This window comes from Lissotriton vulgaris, chromosome 2_1, assembly GCF_964263255.1.
Source record: "Lissotriton vulgaris chromosome 2_1, aLisVul1.2, whole genome shotgun sequence".
Classification (NCBI taxonomy): Eukaryota; Metazoa; Chordata; class Amphibia; order Caudata; family Salamandridae; genus Lissotriton; species Lissotriton vulgaris.
In genome coordinates this window covers 978,237,556-978,258,568 of record NC_141687.1, presented here as the reverse complement: position 1 = coordinate 978,258,568, position 21,013 = coordinate 978,237,556, and the positions used below count along the sequence as shown (strand labels likewise).

General features: G+C 42.4%; 1 protein-coding gene across 1 annotated transcript in view; it reads right to left on the bottom strand.

The window, feature by feature from the left end:
* CSMD2 (CUB and Sushi multiple domains 2) overlaps nt 1-21,013 on the bottom strand; it is a 1,651,801-nt gene that overhangs the window by 18,001 nt on the left and 1,612,787 nt on the right. The window contains exons 65-67 of the mRNA XM_086956548.1: nt 19,884-19,949; nt 12,510-12,671; nt 11,953-12,065 (exon numbers count right to left, since the gene is read on the bottom strand). Coding sequence (XP_086812674.1) covers nt 11,953-12,065; nt 12,510-12,671; nt 19,884-19,949 — 341 coding nt within the window. The remainder of the gene's footprint in view (nt 1-11,952; nt 12,066-12,509; nt 12,672-19,883; nt 19,950-21,013) is intronic.

The window sequence follows — 21,013 nt, the reverse complement described above, 5'->3', positions numbered from 1 at the left end:
ATGTTTCAGCCTGGCCTTTCTTAATTTTGAAACAGGCTTTCCTCAGGACCAAGTGAGTATGTGTGGGGTTATAAAATTAATTTACAGTGAGTGTATTCAGGATTTTATGTGTAGCACGCACTAAGGTGCAATATATGGGTGAGAAGGGGATTCCCTCTCGCTTTGACAGTATTTAGCTGATCAAAGCCTCCTTGGGTCGCCTGGCAGAGAAAAAGACCGAAACTATCGATCTGGTTCCTCCTTGGACCTGTAATCCTTCTGCGGCGCCCGGATGATCACATCCGGGCGCCGCAGAAGGATTACAGGTCCAAGGAGGAACCAGATCGATAGTTTCGGTCTTTTTCTCTGCCAGGCGACCCAAGGAGGCTTTGATCAGCTAAATACTGTCAAAGCGAGAGGGAATCCCCTTCTCACCCATATATTGCACCTTAGTGCGTGCTACACATAAAATCCTGAATACACTCACTGTAAATTAATTTTATAACCCCACACATACTCACTTGGTCCTGAGGAAAGCCTGTTTCAAAATTAAGAAAGGCCAGGCTGAAACATGTAGACCACACAGGACACTGGAGGTCATAATCCATACTCCACTGTGTCCGTCTGCCTTTTAACTTGCCAACAGATACCCAGTTTCATTAAAATAGTTTTTACCCTCGGGTGCTGGGATTTTTGTATGGCTTTTTAATCTTCACCTTCACACTCACCACATTGCACACTCAGCAATTATACCAGCTCCGCAGTAACCTGGCGTCGAAGCACACCCGGGGCACGTTAGGTGCCACTGTGGTGGGGCCCGATGATGAAGCATGCCACCAACTAGGTTGGTGGGTGAGGGCTTTCAAATAAAACCTACTGGTTTTTCCTTGACATACGTACTCCTTTGAGTCTTACCTGTATAAACCTAGCTAGTCTCTCTTGATTTTGGATATATAAAAGCGGGGATTCAGACTAGCTTATCTAGTCCTCCCTCTCTCCTTTGATTTAGTGATGTGGTGTATTAAACTGATAACATGTAGAACCTTACCTAACATGTAGAACCTTACCTAACTACTCCATCTTTGAAAACATACCATGGCTTCAAATGATACGTCCTGGAGTTAAACCGCACTCAGAAGACCCACTTGGAGAACAGTTAATGCTCCAATATTAATTACTTAATACAACTACAACTTAAGAAATGCAAGTTTAAATAATTATGTGACTGCATTTTTAATTAGCACATACTGCCCATGGCCTCGAAATTAACTCTGATACACTGAAGTAGTAAAAATTATTTCAGAGATGTCGAAGCAGTCCAAAAACTAAGACGATCAGAGGACATCCCCTAGAAAAATTGAGCATCTGAGTGCCGCCATCGTGTCTCCTGCAGTGCACATGCATGTGGAGGGTTGCAGTAAACCGTGGAATTCTATATGAACTAAGTCTAATTTACACCCAAGGCACCTGTGCGAGACTTTCATCATCTTGCTGCATTCAATGGGTGCTCGCTGAATCCACTGGCGGTAACCCTAGACTGTGGATCTGAAGTTCTTCAGAGAGCAAGTGCCGGTGACCACCTCAATCATTCAAAACAACACATTTCTCAGTGCTAAGCTTAGTGCTGAGTGCACCAGTAAACTGAACTCCAGTCTGCCAGCGGCTGACAGAGTTTTTCTGCAGGACTGTTCCAAAATGACACGAACCACGCCGGCGGAGCGGAGTTTACCGCACACCCCTACCTGTATGAGTGACCCATATTAAACTCCTTCAAGCATTTGTATGTCATAGGTTGTATATTGATTTTTTTTTTGTAGTTTACAGTATTCGATCATACCTTCACTGTTACAACGATCTAATACCACCTGGGTCATAACTCTTTGGTTCTGAATTCATTTGGCTATTTTCCCTTGTTTGACCTGACATCCTTGGTGTGGTATTCGTCAATTTTTCCTTCACTGCCTTCCTTTGCTGAAATTGTTTTTGTTGGCATTAGGACTCTGTGCACTCTATCCCTGCTAATCAGTGCTAAAGTGCTTGTGCGCTCTCCTTAAAACATGGTACAATTGGACTACACCTAGTTAGAATATTTATTTTAATATTTTATATAGCGCGAACTAGACCCGAGACATCAGGTATCAGAGCTCTTTACATTAGCAACGTTTCATTACAAATGGACACAATAATTTTTGTTATGCACAGGGAGATTAAGTGATTTGCCCAGAATCACAGGATGTTGAGCGTTGTTGCCGAGACTCGAACCCGGTACCCCAGCTTCGAGGTTGACCGCTCTAGCCTTAAGACTACATCCTCTCTCCCAGTGGGCTGTAGCACTCATTGTGCAACCCACTAAAGTAATCTTTTAAAACATGTCACTGTAGTGCAATTTTAAAATGCCATTTCAACCTGGAAAAACAAACATTTTGCCAGGCCTAAATCTTCCTTTTAAATACTTAAAGTCACCATAAGTTAGGCCTAAAAGGCTTATAGGACAGGGTGCATAGTATTTAAAAGGACACGTATGTTTACATTTTTTATGTCCTTGGCAGTCACAACCTCCTAAAGTCGTTTTTCACTAATGTAAGGCCTATCATATGCCATAGACAAACACCAGGTTCCTCTGCTACATTAAAAACGTGCTAACTTCAGATTGGGACCAGATAGAGATATGCTGTTTACACTCAAATTAATTGTAATTTAAAAATTTTAAAATGTCTTTAATGGTGAAGTTGGTTATTAAGTTATAATTTTGGAAATGTCACTTTTAGAAAGCTGGCCTTTTCTTTCTTGCCCAAACCAACAATGCCTTTCTGCCAGTCTCCTGTGTCACATGACTATGAATGGCTCTGCTATTGGGGTTTCTGTACTGGTCCTAGACCATGATACAAAGTGAGTCTAGGGGTGAAGGAAGAGGGTCTTCCTAACAGGTTGGCAAGGGAGTAGCTGCCCCCTGCCCTGATTTCATTTCAAAGGGCCCTGCCTACAATACACATAAAGGAACATGACATCAGGCCTGCTCTTGCCTTTGTCACCCTAGAAAGTTAGGAGCTAGGTGCGGGAGAAAAGGATGAACTGACACAAAACAGTTTTGGGGGTATATCAAGAAATTCCTCCACACAAAGTCTGGCACCATGTATAAAATTAAAGACCATTCCTGGACCGTCGGAAGAATTTAAAGAAGGACAACTCTCTTGCCAGAAAGTCTGCCATGCTGCTGGAAGAACTTCCTTGCAGTCTGACGAAGGAAAATTGGAACTGCTTGCCTTGATCCCAGGCTACCCACCGTGACTCCAAGCGTCAACTGACTGACAGCCTCTGTGATCTACAGGGACACAACTATCCTCAAGACGCATCCCTGCAACTGCCCAGTTGACTAGCACCAACTGGAAAAGCCTGATCCATGCTGCTGGCCTCTGCTGGAGTGAGTCCTGAACCCCAAGAGATGCCCCCCAGGTTCTTGACCCTTGGCTGCCATCGGTAAAAGTCTTCCTCAAGAAAAGGGAACAATCCTCGCAACCGTTAAGTGGCCTCTTCACACTGAGAACCAACTACTAGTGATGACAGCCAACGTGAACTGCTCTTCATGCTGCCTGCGACTGCCCGTGACAGCTGACAACACGAGACTTACACTTCGAGCCATCAGCAACCTTCTGCGATGGTCAAACAGTGCAAAACTTTAGCAAAGACAGGCTCTTCACTCTACAGCAACGATTATCCGTTACCCTTGACCTGCTCGTTTAGCTTCATCCTCGGATTCCCTCCAACATGAAAAGAACTTTTCCTGCCAGACTAGAAAAGATAACTCTTCTGCAGGACTAACATGGTCCCTGTATCCAGCTTGCACTCCATTATGGTCGGTCTGGACTTTGTTACTTTCCTCCAGTCTAGCATGACTATATAACCATGAACGGCGCTTTGTGCTTCTTGTTGCTATTTTCCCTAAATACGTTTAAAATTGTTATCTCCAGTTCTACTGCATGGCTTCTCTAACTTTTGGTGTCGCTTTATTTATTAAAATTTACTCCAGTTTTCTAAACTGGTTTCACACAGTTACTTTTAGCAACTTTTGTGGTTCACCCTGATAAGGATTGTGGTTGTTGCTTGGGTGGGGCTTCCATCCCTATAAACCAATAACCAAATTTCTTACCTCCCTCCATCTCCAAACAATAGCTAAAACCATACTGTTTTGGTTGACATGAATTAGTGTCAAACCCAGCCATGGACTTTACTGAAAATATGCACTTCTTAACCCCTTAACTGCTGCCGTCGGCCAACGGTCGTCACGAGCACTACCTCCCCAGTGCTGCGTACGACCGTTGGCCGACGGGCCAGCATTTGTTCTTCGAACGTTCAGCACTGGGCGCTGAACGTTCGACGCTCTGATGAGGTTAAGTTTCACTTATGCAGTACTTGACACACCCAAACAAATAGTAACACATTAAATTTAGAAGACTTTTCCTCTGCATCTAGCATCATTGAAGTGCAGAACTTGGAGGTCAAATGGTAAGCTGGCGTGCAGAGATCTAACTGATTATCAGTATTTCATCTAGGGGAATTCAGTCAAAGAGACAACAGTTCAAAACAGTTCAATTCTGTCTGAGAATCACAGAAAACACACAGAAGGACTGGAGAACATGGAGGACCGGCTTGTGTTTGCTGGCTCGCATAAAGGCACTGAGGGACAAGGACAGGTGGTTCCGAGTCAGGGTCAGTAGAGGTACCTTCTGGTTCCTATAAAAGGGCTAGGAGCCATCAAGATGGCACTTGGCAACTTCCCATCTGTTGCATGGCTCCCGTTCTTGCTCAGTTCATTAGTGCATTATGTCCTTCACATGTGTTGCTTTATTTCTTCCCCGGTTCGTGTATTCCCTGTTTCTTTGTTGCTTTACTGACTTTCCTCAGCTTGGGTCCTTCTCTGCAAGAACTTTGGACTTATTGGTTCCATCTCCATATCTGCCTGTTGACAAACTGTCTTCCAAGTGTTTCTTGGTCTTAGGTTGTTACTGAGTATCTTTGAAGGCTCGTTGTCTCCATCTCCCTTGAAGTAACGAGAATCATTCCTTACTTCCTTTCCTTGTTTATACTTTCATGTGTGTTACCCATACATTTGAATTTTCACTGTGCCATTTGTTATTTCATATTTACAACAAGGGGTGGTGAGGGACAGAGTCTCTGAATTAAGCAGAAAGCTCTCACCCAGTCAAGAGATCAGGGCTAGATCCAACACCGTTTTTTAGCTCACTGCACCATCCCAGTTTCAGAACCTGGCTGTATGCAAATTAGTCTGTTCCTGTCCCAGTGCATGATGGGAACAGGGCAAACCAAACTACAAAAGCCAATTCTTACACTGGGAAGGAAACAAGCTCCCGGGACGGTTTCTGGCATTACAGCCGTCTTCGGCCCGGTTTGCTTGAATCCTGATGGTGCAATGAGCAAGGGTCTCACATCTGAGAATACCCTTCCACGCTTAGGGTGGACAAAAATATTACAACAAGGGGTGGTGAGGGACAGAGTCTCTGAATTAAGCAGAAAGCTCTCACCCAGTCAAGAGATCAGGGCTAGATCCAACACCGTTTTTTAGCTCACTGCACCATCCCAGTTTCAGAACCTGGCTGTATGCAAATTAGTCTGTTCCTGTCCCAGTGCATGATGGGAACAGGGCAAACCAAACTACAAAAGCCAATTCTTACACTGGGAAGGAAACAAGCTCCCGGGATTTTTGTAAATCGTTTTTGGCCACTATAGGTGTGGCAGGGTATACTCAGACATGAGTCCCTTTCTCACTGCTCCATCAGGATTCAAGCAAGCCGGGCCGAAGAAGGCTGAAATGCCAGAAACCGGTCCCCGGTAGCTTGTCTCCTTTCTGGTGAAGAATTGGCTTGGTAGTTTAGTCTGCCCTGTTCCCATGATGCACTGGGCCAGGGACAGACTGATTTGCATATAGCCAGGTTCTGAGCTGGGATGGGGCAGTGAGATAAATAACGGTGATGGATCAAGCCCTGATCTTTGGACTGGGTAAGAGTGGTCTGTTTAACTCAGACACTCTGTTCATCACCACCCCCTTTTTGTAAATCGTTTTTGGCCACTATAGGTGTGGCAGGGTATACTCAGACATGAGTCCCTTTCTCACTGCTCCATCAGGATTCAAGCAAGCCGGGCCGAAGAAGGCTGAAATGCCAGAAACCGGTCCCCGGTAGCTTGTCTCCTTTCTGGTGAAGAATTGGCTTGGTAGTTTAGTCTGCCCTGTTCCCATGATGCACTGGGCCAGGGACAGACTGATTTGCATATAGCCAGGTTCTGAGCTGGGATGGGGCAGTGAGATAAATAACGGTGATGGATCAAGCCCTGATCTTTGGACTGGGTAAGAGTGGTCTGTTTAACTCAGACACTCTGTTCATCACCACCCCCTTTTTGTAAATCGTTTTTGGCCACTATAGGTGTGGCAGGGTATACTCAGACATGAGTCCCTTTCTCACTGCTCCATCAGGATTCAAGCAAGCCGGGCCGAAGAAGGCTGAAATGCCAGAAACCGGTCCCCGGTAGCTTGTCTCCTTTCTGGTGAAGAATTGGCTTGGTAGTTTAGTCTGCCCTGTTCCCATGATGCACTGGGCCAGGGACAGACTGATTTGCATATAGCCAGGTTCTGAGCTGGGATGGGGCAGTGAGATAAATAACGGTGATGGATCAAGCCCTGATCTTTGGACTGGGTAAGAGTGGTCTGTTTAACTCAGACACTCTGTTCATCACCACCCCCTTTTTGTAATTTGTTATTTCATGGCCTATATGACCCTGAAATCGCCCACTTCAATATAATCTTCTCCTGGCATGTGGAGGGCTTCTCATATGACATTTTCTGACTGATGCAGAGTGTTCTCTCTCTCACCTTCCCTTACCCTTACACCCCTTCTTTTCCTTTCAGAAAGTCCTTGTTGGGAGATTGTTGGATTATCATCTAGGCCATCTAAATTGAGTGCCTTGCTCTCTCATGGGGTAACTGGTGCATTTTTTGACAGATGGCCTGAAGTGGTCACCTTATGCAACAAATATACACGTCTGGTGCTATAATAATCTCTGAGTAACAGACAGAAGAAATAAAATGAATTCTTTGTTTCACTAGCTGCCGTTGATGGTCACCATGACACAGAAACATGGCCACATGTTAGAACGCCACCCACAAGTCTCACTGGCACGTTTTTGACACATTTCAGGGGCCTTATTTATGAAGGCCTTGCGTCAGTTTTGCGCCGCCGGTGCGTCACTTTTTGTGACGCACCAGCGGTGTAAAAAATGCGCCTCGTTGCGCCATATTTAAAAAGTGACGCATCTAGGTAGATGCGTCACTTTTTAAACCCCTGCGCCACATTATACCTGCGTCAGGTATAATGTATGCAGAGGGGGCGTTCCCCCGCAAAAAGCCTCGTAATAGCGACGCAGTGAAATCTATGAGATTTCACTGCGTCACTTTTAGGACGCTGTTGCGTCAAAATCTTGCGCCTGCCTCACAGCAGGCGTAAGACTGACGCAAGCCCTTTCACATGGGGCTTTCCCCATGTGAAAGGACGCATTGCTGGAGTTGCGTCACTTTTGTGACACACTCCAGCAATGCGTCACTTTTGCGCTTACAGATACGTCAGAAATACTGACGTATCTGTAACTCCTTGTGACATGATGCATCATACATTAAATATGACGCATCAGGAATGTCGTAAGGAGTGCGCAGTGAAAAGTGACGCATCGCTGTTTTCACGCAGTGATGCGTCACTTTTCATAAATGAGGCCCCAGGTAATTATATGCCCTTGAGTAGGAGTTCCACAGGTAAGCTGCAGATCCACCTACTCTACTGCCTTTCGGTTTTCAGTCTCTAAAGTTACTGTTCATGAATCCTTAACTGGAAAACAGGGGCATGGGAATAGTCAAATTTCGACAGTCAACTACTTGCACCTTCTAGTGCTTCAAAAACCTTTGAAATGCATACATACAATCCATAATTGATAGTCAGTGCAGGCTTGATGATGATCCCTAAAGAGTGACAGAATACTCCGATAAATATCCCTTCTAACAGGTTTTCAATGTCTTTGTATTCGAATTTAAAACAAATTACCTTCTTCAGAAAACTGATTTTGCCAATTTCGAAGATCAATGAAAACCAGAAGGGGAAACAAAAAGAAACCTCATCAAACAGCAAATGCTTGGGTATGCAAATCTAACTCCCTTTTGGCTACAACAGTCAGACAGCTTTCTCACTTAAGAAAAGAAAAGCCCTCCCTGCACTAACCTAGTGCTAACTGCTCTCTTACTCAGTAAAGCAGCCGAACAAAAGGGAAATGCTTTTCCACACTTATTACGCCAAAACACCAATAGCCCATGAGCCAAAAAATTAGGAAAAATGATAATGGCAAAACAAAGAAATGCATGCACACGCCTGGCTTCAACGTAATTAGTCTACAACCAGGTGACTGACAATACATCCAGCCTCAAAAACAAAGTTCCCAAAATATCCAGGTCGAGACAAAGGAGAGTGCGCCGTAGGGCACGAAGCAGATAAAGGTGGGAATATCTACTTCTGAGAGTCAGCGGTTGCACCCCACAACTTACACCATAAGTACCCTCATGTTGTGTTGTTCCTACATCCTACCATGAACTGCGCCTCCGACCCTGAAGAGGAAACACTCCCACTACACAGCACAAAGTGCCCCAGCCTCCGCAGGACCATCCAGGCAATTCTACATGAAGTTTTTGTTTCTGTTCTGCACTGCTCCTTATGGCTGTTTTGTAGGCATTGAAGCTTGAAGATGTGTTGCTTTGGAAGGCAAAAATATAATGCATTTTGCAAGTCAAGATTGGTTAAAACACATGCCGGACTGCTTGTCAGTTCTTATTGGGGGTTAATCGAAAAGATCTTTTTCAGCATTTTCAATTGGCTGAAACTCATCAACCAGACTTAGTAAACTGTTCACAGGGTCTTACTAGGCCCTTTGGAACATGACACCATCATGTCCCTGCTAAAATATAACCCTCTGACCATAAATCCTAGCCAACTTCTGGCCAATCTCTACTTTGTCCAAACCAGCAAGATAATCAAAAGGGAGGTTACAAGAATTCAATAAAGTCAACCTCTTCCTTCAACACCACCAATCTATATATGGCCAGAAATCGCAAGCTCAAGCTGACACTCTAGAAAAGCCACTGTTTTAATTGGACAAAATCAAGAACCCATCTCTGATGATCCTTGGCTTTTCAGTAATCCACAACACTGTGAAACAAAACATACTGCTGAGCATCTCAATGAAAAGATTTCAGTCATTTGATCTGTTTTCGACCAGATCCAGTCAACACGTTTGTGAGTGCTGAAGGGTGACCTTCCATTCATTTCTATGCTTTAACATCTACACAAGGCCACTGGCACAGCTACAGGAGCAGCACAAGATAAATCCCCAAACACAAGCTGACAATCCTCAAATCCATTTGCAGCTTGAAAAAAGGCTGGCAAAACAGCCAACCTCTCCATCTGCCTTAACTATGTATATTTATTTTGTTAAAGAGCATTTCTTTTCCCGGATCAGAGCTAAGACAGAGATTTGAATAAGAGGAGACAAAAACCTACTTCATTGTTGTTTGAATGAACCATAACTCAGAGTACCCCCTCCACTGCATGCACTGAAGGTTAGGAACCTGGGAGTTACACTTGATATTAAATGCTTCGTCATTTCCCAGTTCAGCATGGTGGACAAGACATCAATCCGCTACTTTGCCGTCTAAGGTGGGACCTCACCCTCCTCCAAGCTGTCCAATGGGTAAATGATAATCCTTGTGATGACCCTGTTGTAATACTGTTTGCACCCAAAGATGCTCATTAACAGACTTCCGAGGTCCGGGCACCAAGCGGCTAATATGTGGCTTAATCTGCCACAGCACACCCATAAAAAGCCAGAATTGCAACCACTCATCCGACTCCCAGAAGAATCACAAATAAAACTCAAAGGTATTTGTACCATGCACAAGACATACTAGTATCTTAAGATACCTGCTGGGGCTGCATGCCCTCTAAGAGCCCAAGAGAAATCTGCAATGAAGCAACAGATCTCATCTCCCCATCAAGTCGATAGACAGAACAAAAGTGGTCAGCTCTTTGGGAGTCCAGAATTCCTAGATGACGAACTCATTGAATCTGAGCTTCTATGCTCAGCCCATACAGAAACAGTCTGAAAACAGAGCTCATGCACTACACTTTTTAAATAAGTAATACCTCTGGGGCCACTGACAGAAGAATAGAGGACCCAAAAACGTCCTCTAACTGACCGAACTCCCTCTCATTCTGTATCATATTTAGTGGTTTGGATGAACTAAAAAGAGGCACACAGAAACCCTGGATAACTAAATAGCTTTAATAAAAAGATAACTTGGGCCGGACTTAGTAAGCCCTTGCGTTGTCCTTGTATCGTTAAAGGGAACGCAAACAACGCAAGGGCTTAAGTGAGCTTTACCTAGCCATGAAAAGTCACCTTGCATAGCTCTGCGCGACTTTGTAAATCTAGAGTAACGCCAGATAGTGCAAATCGCTGCTTTGCCATACTCTGCGTTGGGAAGGTGTTCCATGGATAGAGCATGAGCGTTCCCATGCACCCACCCATGGATTTTGACACAGCCAGATTTACTAGGTGTAGTAACCCTAGGGTAGCCTCAAAATGGTATGCCTTCCTAACAGAGGCATAATGAGAAATATCTTTGGTTCTCCTCATTATTTCCTCTTTCTATGTGTGCTGTATTCCGCCCCACATGTAAAAAGACGAAAATCGTTCTAAGGATTGTTTTTGTGCAGGAAGGTGATCCTTCCTGCACTAAACAATCCTGCTTGCAACACAGGCACCCTTGCACTACTTTGCAAGGGCCCCTGCTTTGGCACTAGGCAGAACTCGGTGTGCCAGCGTGGGGAAAGAGCAGGAATCTGTCACAGCTTAGTATAAATGATGCATTTCTGCTCTCTCCCTGTCACGCAGCTCAGGGCAGCAAGGTGTCTTGCTGCGTTGCATTACCTGACATTTTGATAAATCTAACCCCTAGTTTCTCAGAAAGCAGCGCACCATGAAATGAAAGGTGCTAATGCCACATGAATCAATTTTGCACATGGTCTGTGAAGCTGACAAACTATACGTCTCAACTTTGGAAAACCACATTTCTTGAAAAGTGCAACGCATTTTTGTGAGGTTAAAGTTGAGTTTGCGCTAAGATTCTTTTAAGCAACATTCACTTTTGTTCAGTATTTTTCCCAGAAGTGTTTAAAAAAAGTTCACAAATGTACTGCAAGTTTGCACACCCTTGGGGCTATAGTGTATGCCTACTTATCGACAATGCAGACTTCTTTGATATTAGAATATCTCAGTGGTCAACCATGAAATCAAAAGGTAGGGCAGAAACCTATTTTGCTTGTATCAGTGGAATTTACTATCTTGAAACTATGTTTTTCTAATGTATCCCATGTCTGCAGCAAATAATTTTTTTTATTGTTTGGCGCTGTACTGATTATTGTAGTGTGAGCTGCAGTCAACAGTTCTGTTTTAATTAACACTTGCTACTGCACATGTTGCCATTTCAAAGCAAAGGTGATACTATTACCCAAAGCAATTGTACTCATTTTATCAACATAGGACTAATGAAAGTCTAAATTGACCCCAGGAGATTTGAACATTTGCAATTCAGGTATTGAACAAGTGTTAGTACACATTAGGACGGTGTAGGGGCTGACCTGGCATGACCTAGCTGCCTCTTTATGATAAGGGTTGAAAATTGAGAATGTAAATTAAAATTACAAATGTTTTCAGAAAAAGCGTGATAATAGTGGGCATTTAGCAAAAGAAATAGAGCCATTACATAGAGGGATGATTTCTGACCAGCAAACAAGCTCAATAGCTTCCATGCAGTGCAGCTGTCCACACCTGAATACATGTCTCAAAATAAGATAGTTAATTACTTACATGCCCATCAAGTGACCAGTCATCTGTCTTGAACTTGTTGATGAACATTTCCACTGGACCTCGGATGTGGTATAGCTGGAGGAGCAGGTGGACTTCATCTTTCTTGTAAACCCCTGAAAACCAAAGATGTGTTTTGTCTATGCCCTTAATTTGATAATAACAAACTTGTAAAGCATATGTGTGCCTGTTCATCTATGAACATTGTAGACAATAGAGCGAGGGTGGCTACCAAAGAACGAAAGCAAGCATAAATGGAGGGAAGGAAAAAATTGACATAAATGAATATGTGTGCACCCTATTGCACTTTGCCCAAACTCCGTGAAGGAGTAATGCTCTGGGATGTAATCACCGAACAACTATTGCTCATCTGAAACATAAAACAGCAAATGTGTATTCTATCTTGAAGGCTGTGACGGAGAAGCTGTGTTAAAGTGAAGAGTGCAGAAGATAACGCTTATTGAATACTAAATATTATTAAAAACATGGCAACGCTGGCTCACGTAAGCCCCAGTAGGCAGCACTAAAACCCTCTAGTCATCTTGCCCTTTTCACTCTACCTGAGAGCTGTAGTTCCACGCCACTGTGGTCGATCATGGTTGCATTGACTTTGCTGGTGGCCGCATCGAAGTAGGTTACAGTTAGCATGGCCGGCTGCTTCCTCTCAAGATACTCATAGGAGCCCTTCCATAAGGAACCTTTGGAAAAGACGTCCACAGGAACTGCAAGTCCAAGAAATGGAAATGTGGTGAAGTCAACAAACAGGAAGGAGTTTCTAAGATAGTATCATTTACCATGACTAAACAGGAAGGAACCGAAAGCAAGAAACTGCAAGTTCACAGAGTTTTATTTGTGCTCCTTTTATTGCACGAAGTGGATATTGGAATTCCAGATCTGCACTCCCAACTCAGGGCTCTATGTGACATACTTGGCAATGCATGCTCTATAATGTCATCAGTGTTAGTCATCGCTTTTTTGCAAAATGGACTGTCAGATAAAATTTGACTGATTGATTCTTCGACTGATCCAGAGCCGCCGTCCCCCCTCTCCCCCCTCCCTCCAACGCCTTGAGTCCCTCGCAGGTGAGTAGCGTGCTTTATAATCCCCTGTTTGATTGATTGATAGATAACTGAGATTCATCAGAGGTTCCCAATGTTGATACCAAATGGTGAATACATGGTTGAATATTTACATGTCAAACTCATTTAAAAACAACGATTGATGAGTCTTTCCATCCACCATGCCATTCAGCCTGCACTTGTGCCATTGCCTTCATACCTACTCACCCGTTACCTCATGTACTGGGGTGGTGAGTAGCAGAAGTCAACACTCACAAATACCACAAACATCTCCCCTTGAGCTCTTAACTTGGAGAAGTAGAGTTTCTTTATTAATTCAAACAATACACTGTTTTTTTAAATACAAATTCAGGTTATTCAATTTTTAATTACATCCATAAAATATTTGATTTTAAAATGGAAGGCACCTTGTGCACTGAATGCATTTCAGCCCCATATGTGACATATCACAATCATCAACACAGTCAGCATATTATAACAAGATTCTGCTATCAACATTCCAAACCAACCAAGCAAACTTTGAGGGAAGTGGGCATTAATGTTAGTCTTGCCAGTACAGCACAGCACTTATGTACAATGGGGAAAAGCATGAGATGTACCTTTTTGCCCACACAAACACTAGCAACTTCACAGGGCGAGACTGTGGCAGCGACTGCCTTATTGAATTGTTTGACAATAAGGTTGCAAGATTTTATTGGAGTCTTGTGTAGCACGAACATAAAACACAGTCATTCGCATGACAATAAACCGCAGTTTTCAGGGACTGCTGAAAAGCATAGGGCTTAGCACTTCAAGCAAGCACTTCATACTAGCACTTTTGCCTTCATGAGGATTGGGTATCTTTGGGAGAGCTATATGATAATAGACAAAAGTTTTGACTAGATTATTTCAGATGCCACAATTAAAATCACAAGTATGCCATGCCTTTCATGCTTGTTCATCTTTGGAGATCAGCAGAAAGAATTGAGTGGGAAGAGAACAGAAAATATAAACTGCTCCCTGTGAGGCAGCAGGGAGAATGGCCATTTTACCTAGAAAGCACACATACAGGGAAAGAAAAAAACACTAAGGTAATCTACCCCTAAATGAAATAGAAAATAAAATAACTATCAGTGTACTTGAACAAGAACAAATATAGCGATCAAAGAAAATGATTATCATTAAATCAATTACATTTACACTGCAGACATGACAAGATAACAAAGGACTTTGGTTAAAATATGCCCCACCACTGGCTGAGGTGTTAATTGTGGTTAGGAAATGGAACATATGTCAAGGAGATAAAAGGAGCTGCTAACATGTTTGTTAATGTACAAGTTGTAAGCAACAGAAAGTGTGGTCGGATACGTAGAGCAGTTTGAAAAGTATATATGCAATCAAGGAGGCTACTGGGTGATTAGCAGAGAGTACCCAGCTATGAAACAATTTTGTAAATTGTGCAAAAAAAGGTCATTTCACTGTGTGCTGGAAAACTCAAAAATCTGGATGTGTGGTGTGAAAAATAAGTGAGGAATGCAATGAGATTGTATTACAGACAATTTTCTGTAGAAAGAAGAGAGATAGAAATGCGTTTTAATGCTCCAGATTTACAATTGTATCATGGTTCACTTACACTGATAATTTGGAGGTTATATAAACACATAAACAAGAAAGGTTGTTTGAAAATCTGCATAGACTAGAGAGGTAATCTACCTGCGGGTAAAATTGTTGTAAAAGGAGAAACATTTTGTTTTGGCCGTGGAGGAAATTGTTCTGTAAAAACTGAATGGATTCAAATGCTGGCCCACAATCTCAGTTATACAATTATAGGCGTAGTTGAATTCACATACTGTAAATATCAAAATTAACTTTATAGAATATCCCAATCTCCTCAAAAATGTACTGAGAAGGCCGAAATATTTTGTGAACAAAATTAATTGAAACAGAATTAAAACTGAGAACTAGTAAGGCATGTAATATCCAAATAAGTATCTGAGGTGTTACCAAAGAGGAATTGAGGACGTTGTGTGATTCCAAAATCACAGAACCTGTCATAGTAATGTTTTTCTTAGGCATGACTGAATATTACTTAATATATGTTGCGCTTTGCAAGTAAAAAAACAAACATTCAGAGGCTCCCATTTTTGTGGCAAGAGGGTGTCCTCGTAAATGTGGAAGCGCTGGGCGGACTATCGTGGCTTAGAACTAGAACCTGCCTCTACCCAGTGCTCAGACCAGGCTTAATTTCCTCCCTCTTCCCTGGGGTGTCTCTCATACACATGTGGTGGGATAGAAGTTTCTTGGACATGTCATGTGGTGAGCATAGGATTGTGGCTTTGACTGTATATGTTGCTCTTGAATGGTCGACAGTGCGATGGGGGTGGGGGTGTTGTATGTTTTTTTCTCTTTGCTTGGATTCACCTGTAATGCCCTTTCATTTTTCCTCTGTATATGAGAAAACTGTCAAAGTCACAATGATGTATATTGATGCTACGGAAGTCTCTGGGTCACATAGCTCTGCTCTTTAAGTGTTTTTTTGACAAATAAAATATGTTTTAAAAAACATTTGTACCACTACAAAGAAAAATGGAACATTTGATTGGTGTAGAATGCTTAACTTAATTTGAAGGGGTGAAGTGAAATTTCAAGTGAGCACCATCTCTACGGAAATGTCACTCATGGTATTCTTTAAATATATGCGCAAAGGGGAGAGGTGCATTCTTGAGCCACACATATATAGGGAAGACTATATAGATGTGGAGAAGAAAACATAGTCCGTTATTCACTATGCTGGCTGATCATTAACCTCTCACAGAGATATTGATGAAGAAGGGCAAGGATTCAGTTTCATCAAGGTTATGTATGTGGATACATAAATTTCAGAGGCTCATTTTTAATGCTCTATACATCCCTCGAGTTCATAACAAAGATGCAGATCAAGACTGATTAGTAACAATACGCAGATGGCAGGGCCGGTTCTAGGACGGTGTGATTGGTGCCACCGCACTGGGATCCCACTTGGGGTGGGGGAGCCATGTTTATTGTTTAAGAAGCACCAGATAAAATGTTCCTTGCTCCAGCAATTTTCAAGCATCAATAAAAATGTCACGATAACTGTTGTGATTTATGTTTTTCCAGTAGACAGACAAGAGCTTCTTCTAGTAGAGAATGTTTTGACTCATCATAGAGTAGAGGGTTAATATGCCTGCTGCAAAGAAGTATCCCATTCAGATCACAAAGTGCATACACTATAAATAGATCAATAGGTTATTGATCTGTCAGAGAGATCCTTTTCTTACCTGCAGTTTAAAAGTTAAAATCCTAATATAGAGCAGTGAGCTGTTAACTGTCCTCAAAGAGCTGCTTGCAAACTGCTAGGAATATATTACAGATACATATGTTTTTGCCCAGTCTTTCCTTATCCTAATATTGCGAAAAGTGTTCATGTGGGTAGAAATCAATTCTTATTATTAAAGAAAATCCCTAACAATGGTGTTACATTTTTCATTCTGAATGTGCGCTTTTCCAGACCAAGGACTCTTTACCTATATTTACTAGCATGGATGATGTGACTCCTACACCTGTAGGCTTCTGTCTTGTGTAAAATTTCCTATACACTGATTTACACACGTATGATTGTCTCTGTGCAATGTATGTGTTATGTAAAGTGTTAGTGGCGCAATAAAACTAAATGAATTAAGAGATAGTGGTTATGGAGACTTTGGGGCATTGTCAATTGGTGGTAGTGAGGGAATCCGTGGCAAGGTGGCCATTGGGGGGGGGCGGGGCACCAACAAACATTGTTGCACAGGGCGCCACCAGTACTAAAGCAGATGGTATAATAAATGGGAAAAGTTAGAACAATGGGAGCAAGCAAATATTTAGGAACTTACCCAGGGTGTAGTTTCCAAAAGGGAGTGGTGTGAAAACATTGAAATTGATAATATTTTAAGAGAAGGAGGACGAAAATAAACAAGGACCATGTTAGTAAACCATGCAAACTTTCTGGGTAGTTAAGTATGGGTCATCTGAAGAGCAGGGATCATTTACATTTTAGAAGAACAAGGTTACTTGCTACCTCCTTTGAGTACTGGGAAAAGGTTAATGTAACTGGCTCAGAAACAAAGCGATACAAAAGGGGATGATGGACGGAGCGCTTGAGCAAATCAAACACTCCATGACATGGCAATATGCAAATCAGTCTGACCCAGTCCAGCCCGAACTGCCAAGCCATGTCTTCCCTCGACCGGAAACAAGCATCCTGGGACCAGTTTCGGATTCATAATCCTCATCAGCCAGGCTATCTTGAATCCAGTGGCCAAATGAGCAAGGGACTCAGGGTACGCCCAGACGTGAGTCCCTTGCTCACTTTGCCACTGGATTCAAGTAAGCCGGGCTGAAGACGGCTGTAATGCCAGAAACCGGTCCTCGGAAGCTTGTTTCCGGTCCAGGGAAGGCATGGCTTGGCATGGGGTGGCAGAGTGGGCTAAAGAACGTTGATGGATTAAACCCAGATCTGTTGACTGGGTGTGAGTGTTTGATTGGTTCAGATGCTCCGTCCATCACCACCCCCCCTTTTGTACCACTGGCTCAGAAACACCACATCAATATAGTCAAGACCAAGGAACACGTCAGAATGGACCTCAGGTGGCCTGACTTGATTTAGAATTTGATAAATTAGTTAGATAGTGTTCTTGCTGTGATAAATCTTCCAAAGTAAGAACATTACCAATTATGTTCAGACATTTGCCTAGTAGTCCTATGGATGAGGCTGTTTTGATACCATGGCCCTATTGAGTTGTGAGAGTATGTAATCATAAATCCTGGTCATAATTGATGTAGTCTCAAGGTGGCATAAAATCTTGGACAGATCACTAAATAAATGGTAACTTCTCCAATGAGGTATCTGACAAAGAGTACATTCCCAACTCTTTCATAACCAGGGCCATACTGGCAACGCAGAACAGCCCTGGCAAATATTGAAGAGCAACCCCATGCGGCACATAGTGGGTGCAGCAAGTGGGTGTGACCACTAAAAGGAGGCTTTGGAGAGGATCTCTCCGAAAGACAATTTGTGCAAAAATGGCACATTCTACAACAAATGTTTCATTATACAATCAATTGTATTAGCTTTTAAAGCATAGTTAATGATGACCTTAAAGTGCACCTGGATTCAACAATATTTGTTGGGGCTCTTCAATGATTCCCTCACTATCACCCTCCAAAGGTGGCCCTCATTTCTCCACTGCCCCTCTCTCACATGTATTTCATTTGTTTTATAGTGCCTCTCATACCAGTGTAGGGTTTCGGAGCACCAGACGATGAATCATCTGTGTGTAAATCAGTGTATAGAAAATGTTACATAGGACACAGGGGACTACAAGGTGCAGGAATCATGTTATTGATACTGGTAGGCATTTTTTAAGAGTGCTTATTCTGGAGAAGCACAAACCAATTATTCAGAAAGTAACACAGTGGTTAGTGTTGGCTTTACTAATAAGAATTTATTTCCACTCAAAAAACCCATTTTAGCAATATTAGGATAATGAAGGACTCTGAAAAAACATAACTTTCTAACCTGTATCATGAGTTTTCATGCAATTCTTTTATGACAATTCATAGCTCACTGTTCTAGATTATGATTGTAACTTATGAACTGCACAGTAAGAAAAAGGTCTCTGTGACAAAGGCAGTAACTCACTAAGCTATGCACATAAAATACTGTTCTGTGATTTGCATAGTACATGTTCTTTGCAGCAGGCATATTAATCCTCTGCGCAGAGTCAAAATTGCCACAAGACAAATCTCCAATATCAGTTCAGCAGGTACATTAATGACCAGAGTTATCTTGACACTTTTATTGTTGCCTACAAACTACTGGATTTAAAAGGAACTCCACAGCAGGTGCCTTCAAAACTGCTGCATTCCTACAAAAGCGGTGCCCCCAGTAACAAAACCAGCGCTAAACCATTCCAGCCTCCTGGCGAAATGCCTGATGCCCACTACAGCCAGTCCAGCCTTGTTAATAAAGGATAAAGGAGTATATCTGAGGTCGAGGGAAATGGGACATTTTTAGAAGAGAGAGGCATCAAACATAAAAAAGCAAAGTATACCACCCTGAGACAAATGAGGTTATAGAATGGTTCAATAGAACAATTAAGAAATGTACATAAGTAGTCAGAAGTAATGGGAGGAGTTGGAGGTATGTGTTAAGAGAAAGGTTAGTTGCATACAGGGTAGCACCTCATGGCACAACAGCAGTTGGGACTCCTTTTGAGTTGTTGTATTGAGGAAACTCATTACCAGTTTATGTCCTGGCCAGATGCAGTGGAAGTAGGGCATATTTAATATACAAAACTGAGCATGGTTGGAAGAAAAAGGATAAGAGAAACTGTGAGTTCACCTGCAGCATCCATCACTGGATGCATCTGCAGCATTACTGGATGAGAATGGAACTTTTTTTTAATCTCCCCAGACGCAGCAAACAACAGGCTGAGGAAAGGCAGCACTCTGATCAGACACCCAATTGTTACACAACTATACCCATCGGAATGACTTAATTCTACTGTTTTTTGATTATATGCATGATTTCTTTCTTGTATTTTCTCCAAAATATTCTGTTTCCGGTTTGCAGTTTTGCTCTTTGTGAAGGTTGAGGTTTTTCATCTTGCACTGTGAATTTTACAATTAATTAATGTAGAGAACCTATGCACAATCCATGTTCAGCTGTGCAGTCCAACTTTGTGTATAATTGGAAGGATGGTGTATTACAACTTGTGAATCAAACACTGAATGCCATGACAGTTTTGGAATGTGAGGATGCGGGAAGAGGGCCAGTTGAAGTTGGTGGTTGATGGTAGGTATGGACTGTCTTACCTAACACCTTAGTGATGGGTGGCTCCTTTGCTGTGCTTCCTGGCCTGCCACTAGGCCTCAAATCAGCTGAAAAGATAGATAACATCAGGTGGTTAGCACCCTAGCACTGCTAAGCATGCCACATTCATCTTCTAACAGAGGTTTGATGCTGACTGTTAAAAGCAACATGTAAAGAAATTTTCTCTGTGTCCTGTGAGGAAAAAAGAGGTTTTGAAAGGAATGCACTTTGGACTCAGCCCACCCACTCTAATTACAGGACAATGTATCTTTCTTTCCTGGATGGGTCTTATCCTTAATATGAAGAGTTCTGATCAGAGATTATCTGGTTCAACACAGATACTTGACAGCAATGACTGCAGTGAAAAATGTTCAATACATCTAGCTATTTGGATTTCTAACATAGGGATTTTTCTGGTGCATATAAAAATAGAGTATTAAGTGTTGCCAGTGCTCTATAAAGATCTCTAGTGTTGCTTGTAAAAATATAATGTGTGATGTTCATGTTTTTCTTGCTAACCCAGCTCATAACAAGGACACAAGAAGACAAGTACATGGAGAGACATTATGACAATGGCAGATGAAAAGTGAAGAACATTTGGAGGCATAAACATGCTGAGGCACAAGACAAAGACAAAATAGGATCCAAACACTGAAATATGAACAGACCGATGCGTGCGTATGAATACAGATTGACACAAGATGGGGAGACACAGATACATGGAGATATGGATCTAATTAGTCACAGACATGGTGAAACAAGGAAAAAGCGTAAAGCCGATACATTATAAGCAGACCTTGTAGACAATACTGTGTAGGACCAGGCCCTAGAAGGGGCATGGACATAAGGGTTTATGCAGACAAATAGATGTCGGGGGACACAGATGCCAGGGAAACATAAACACACAGGATAACATATAGCTGGTGGGATACTTGCTTGGGCAAACAAGGACCTGGGTCAAGATAGAGAGAAGAGGGGAGGGACAAAAATGGAGGGACACAGAAAAAGGCACAAGAAAATAGGGACATATGTAGACATAAACATGAGGGGATACAGTGCTCCACTGCCTTTGGCTACGGTCATACTAAAAAAATACCATATACATACATGCATACATAGACAGGAAAACATG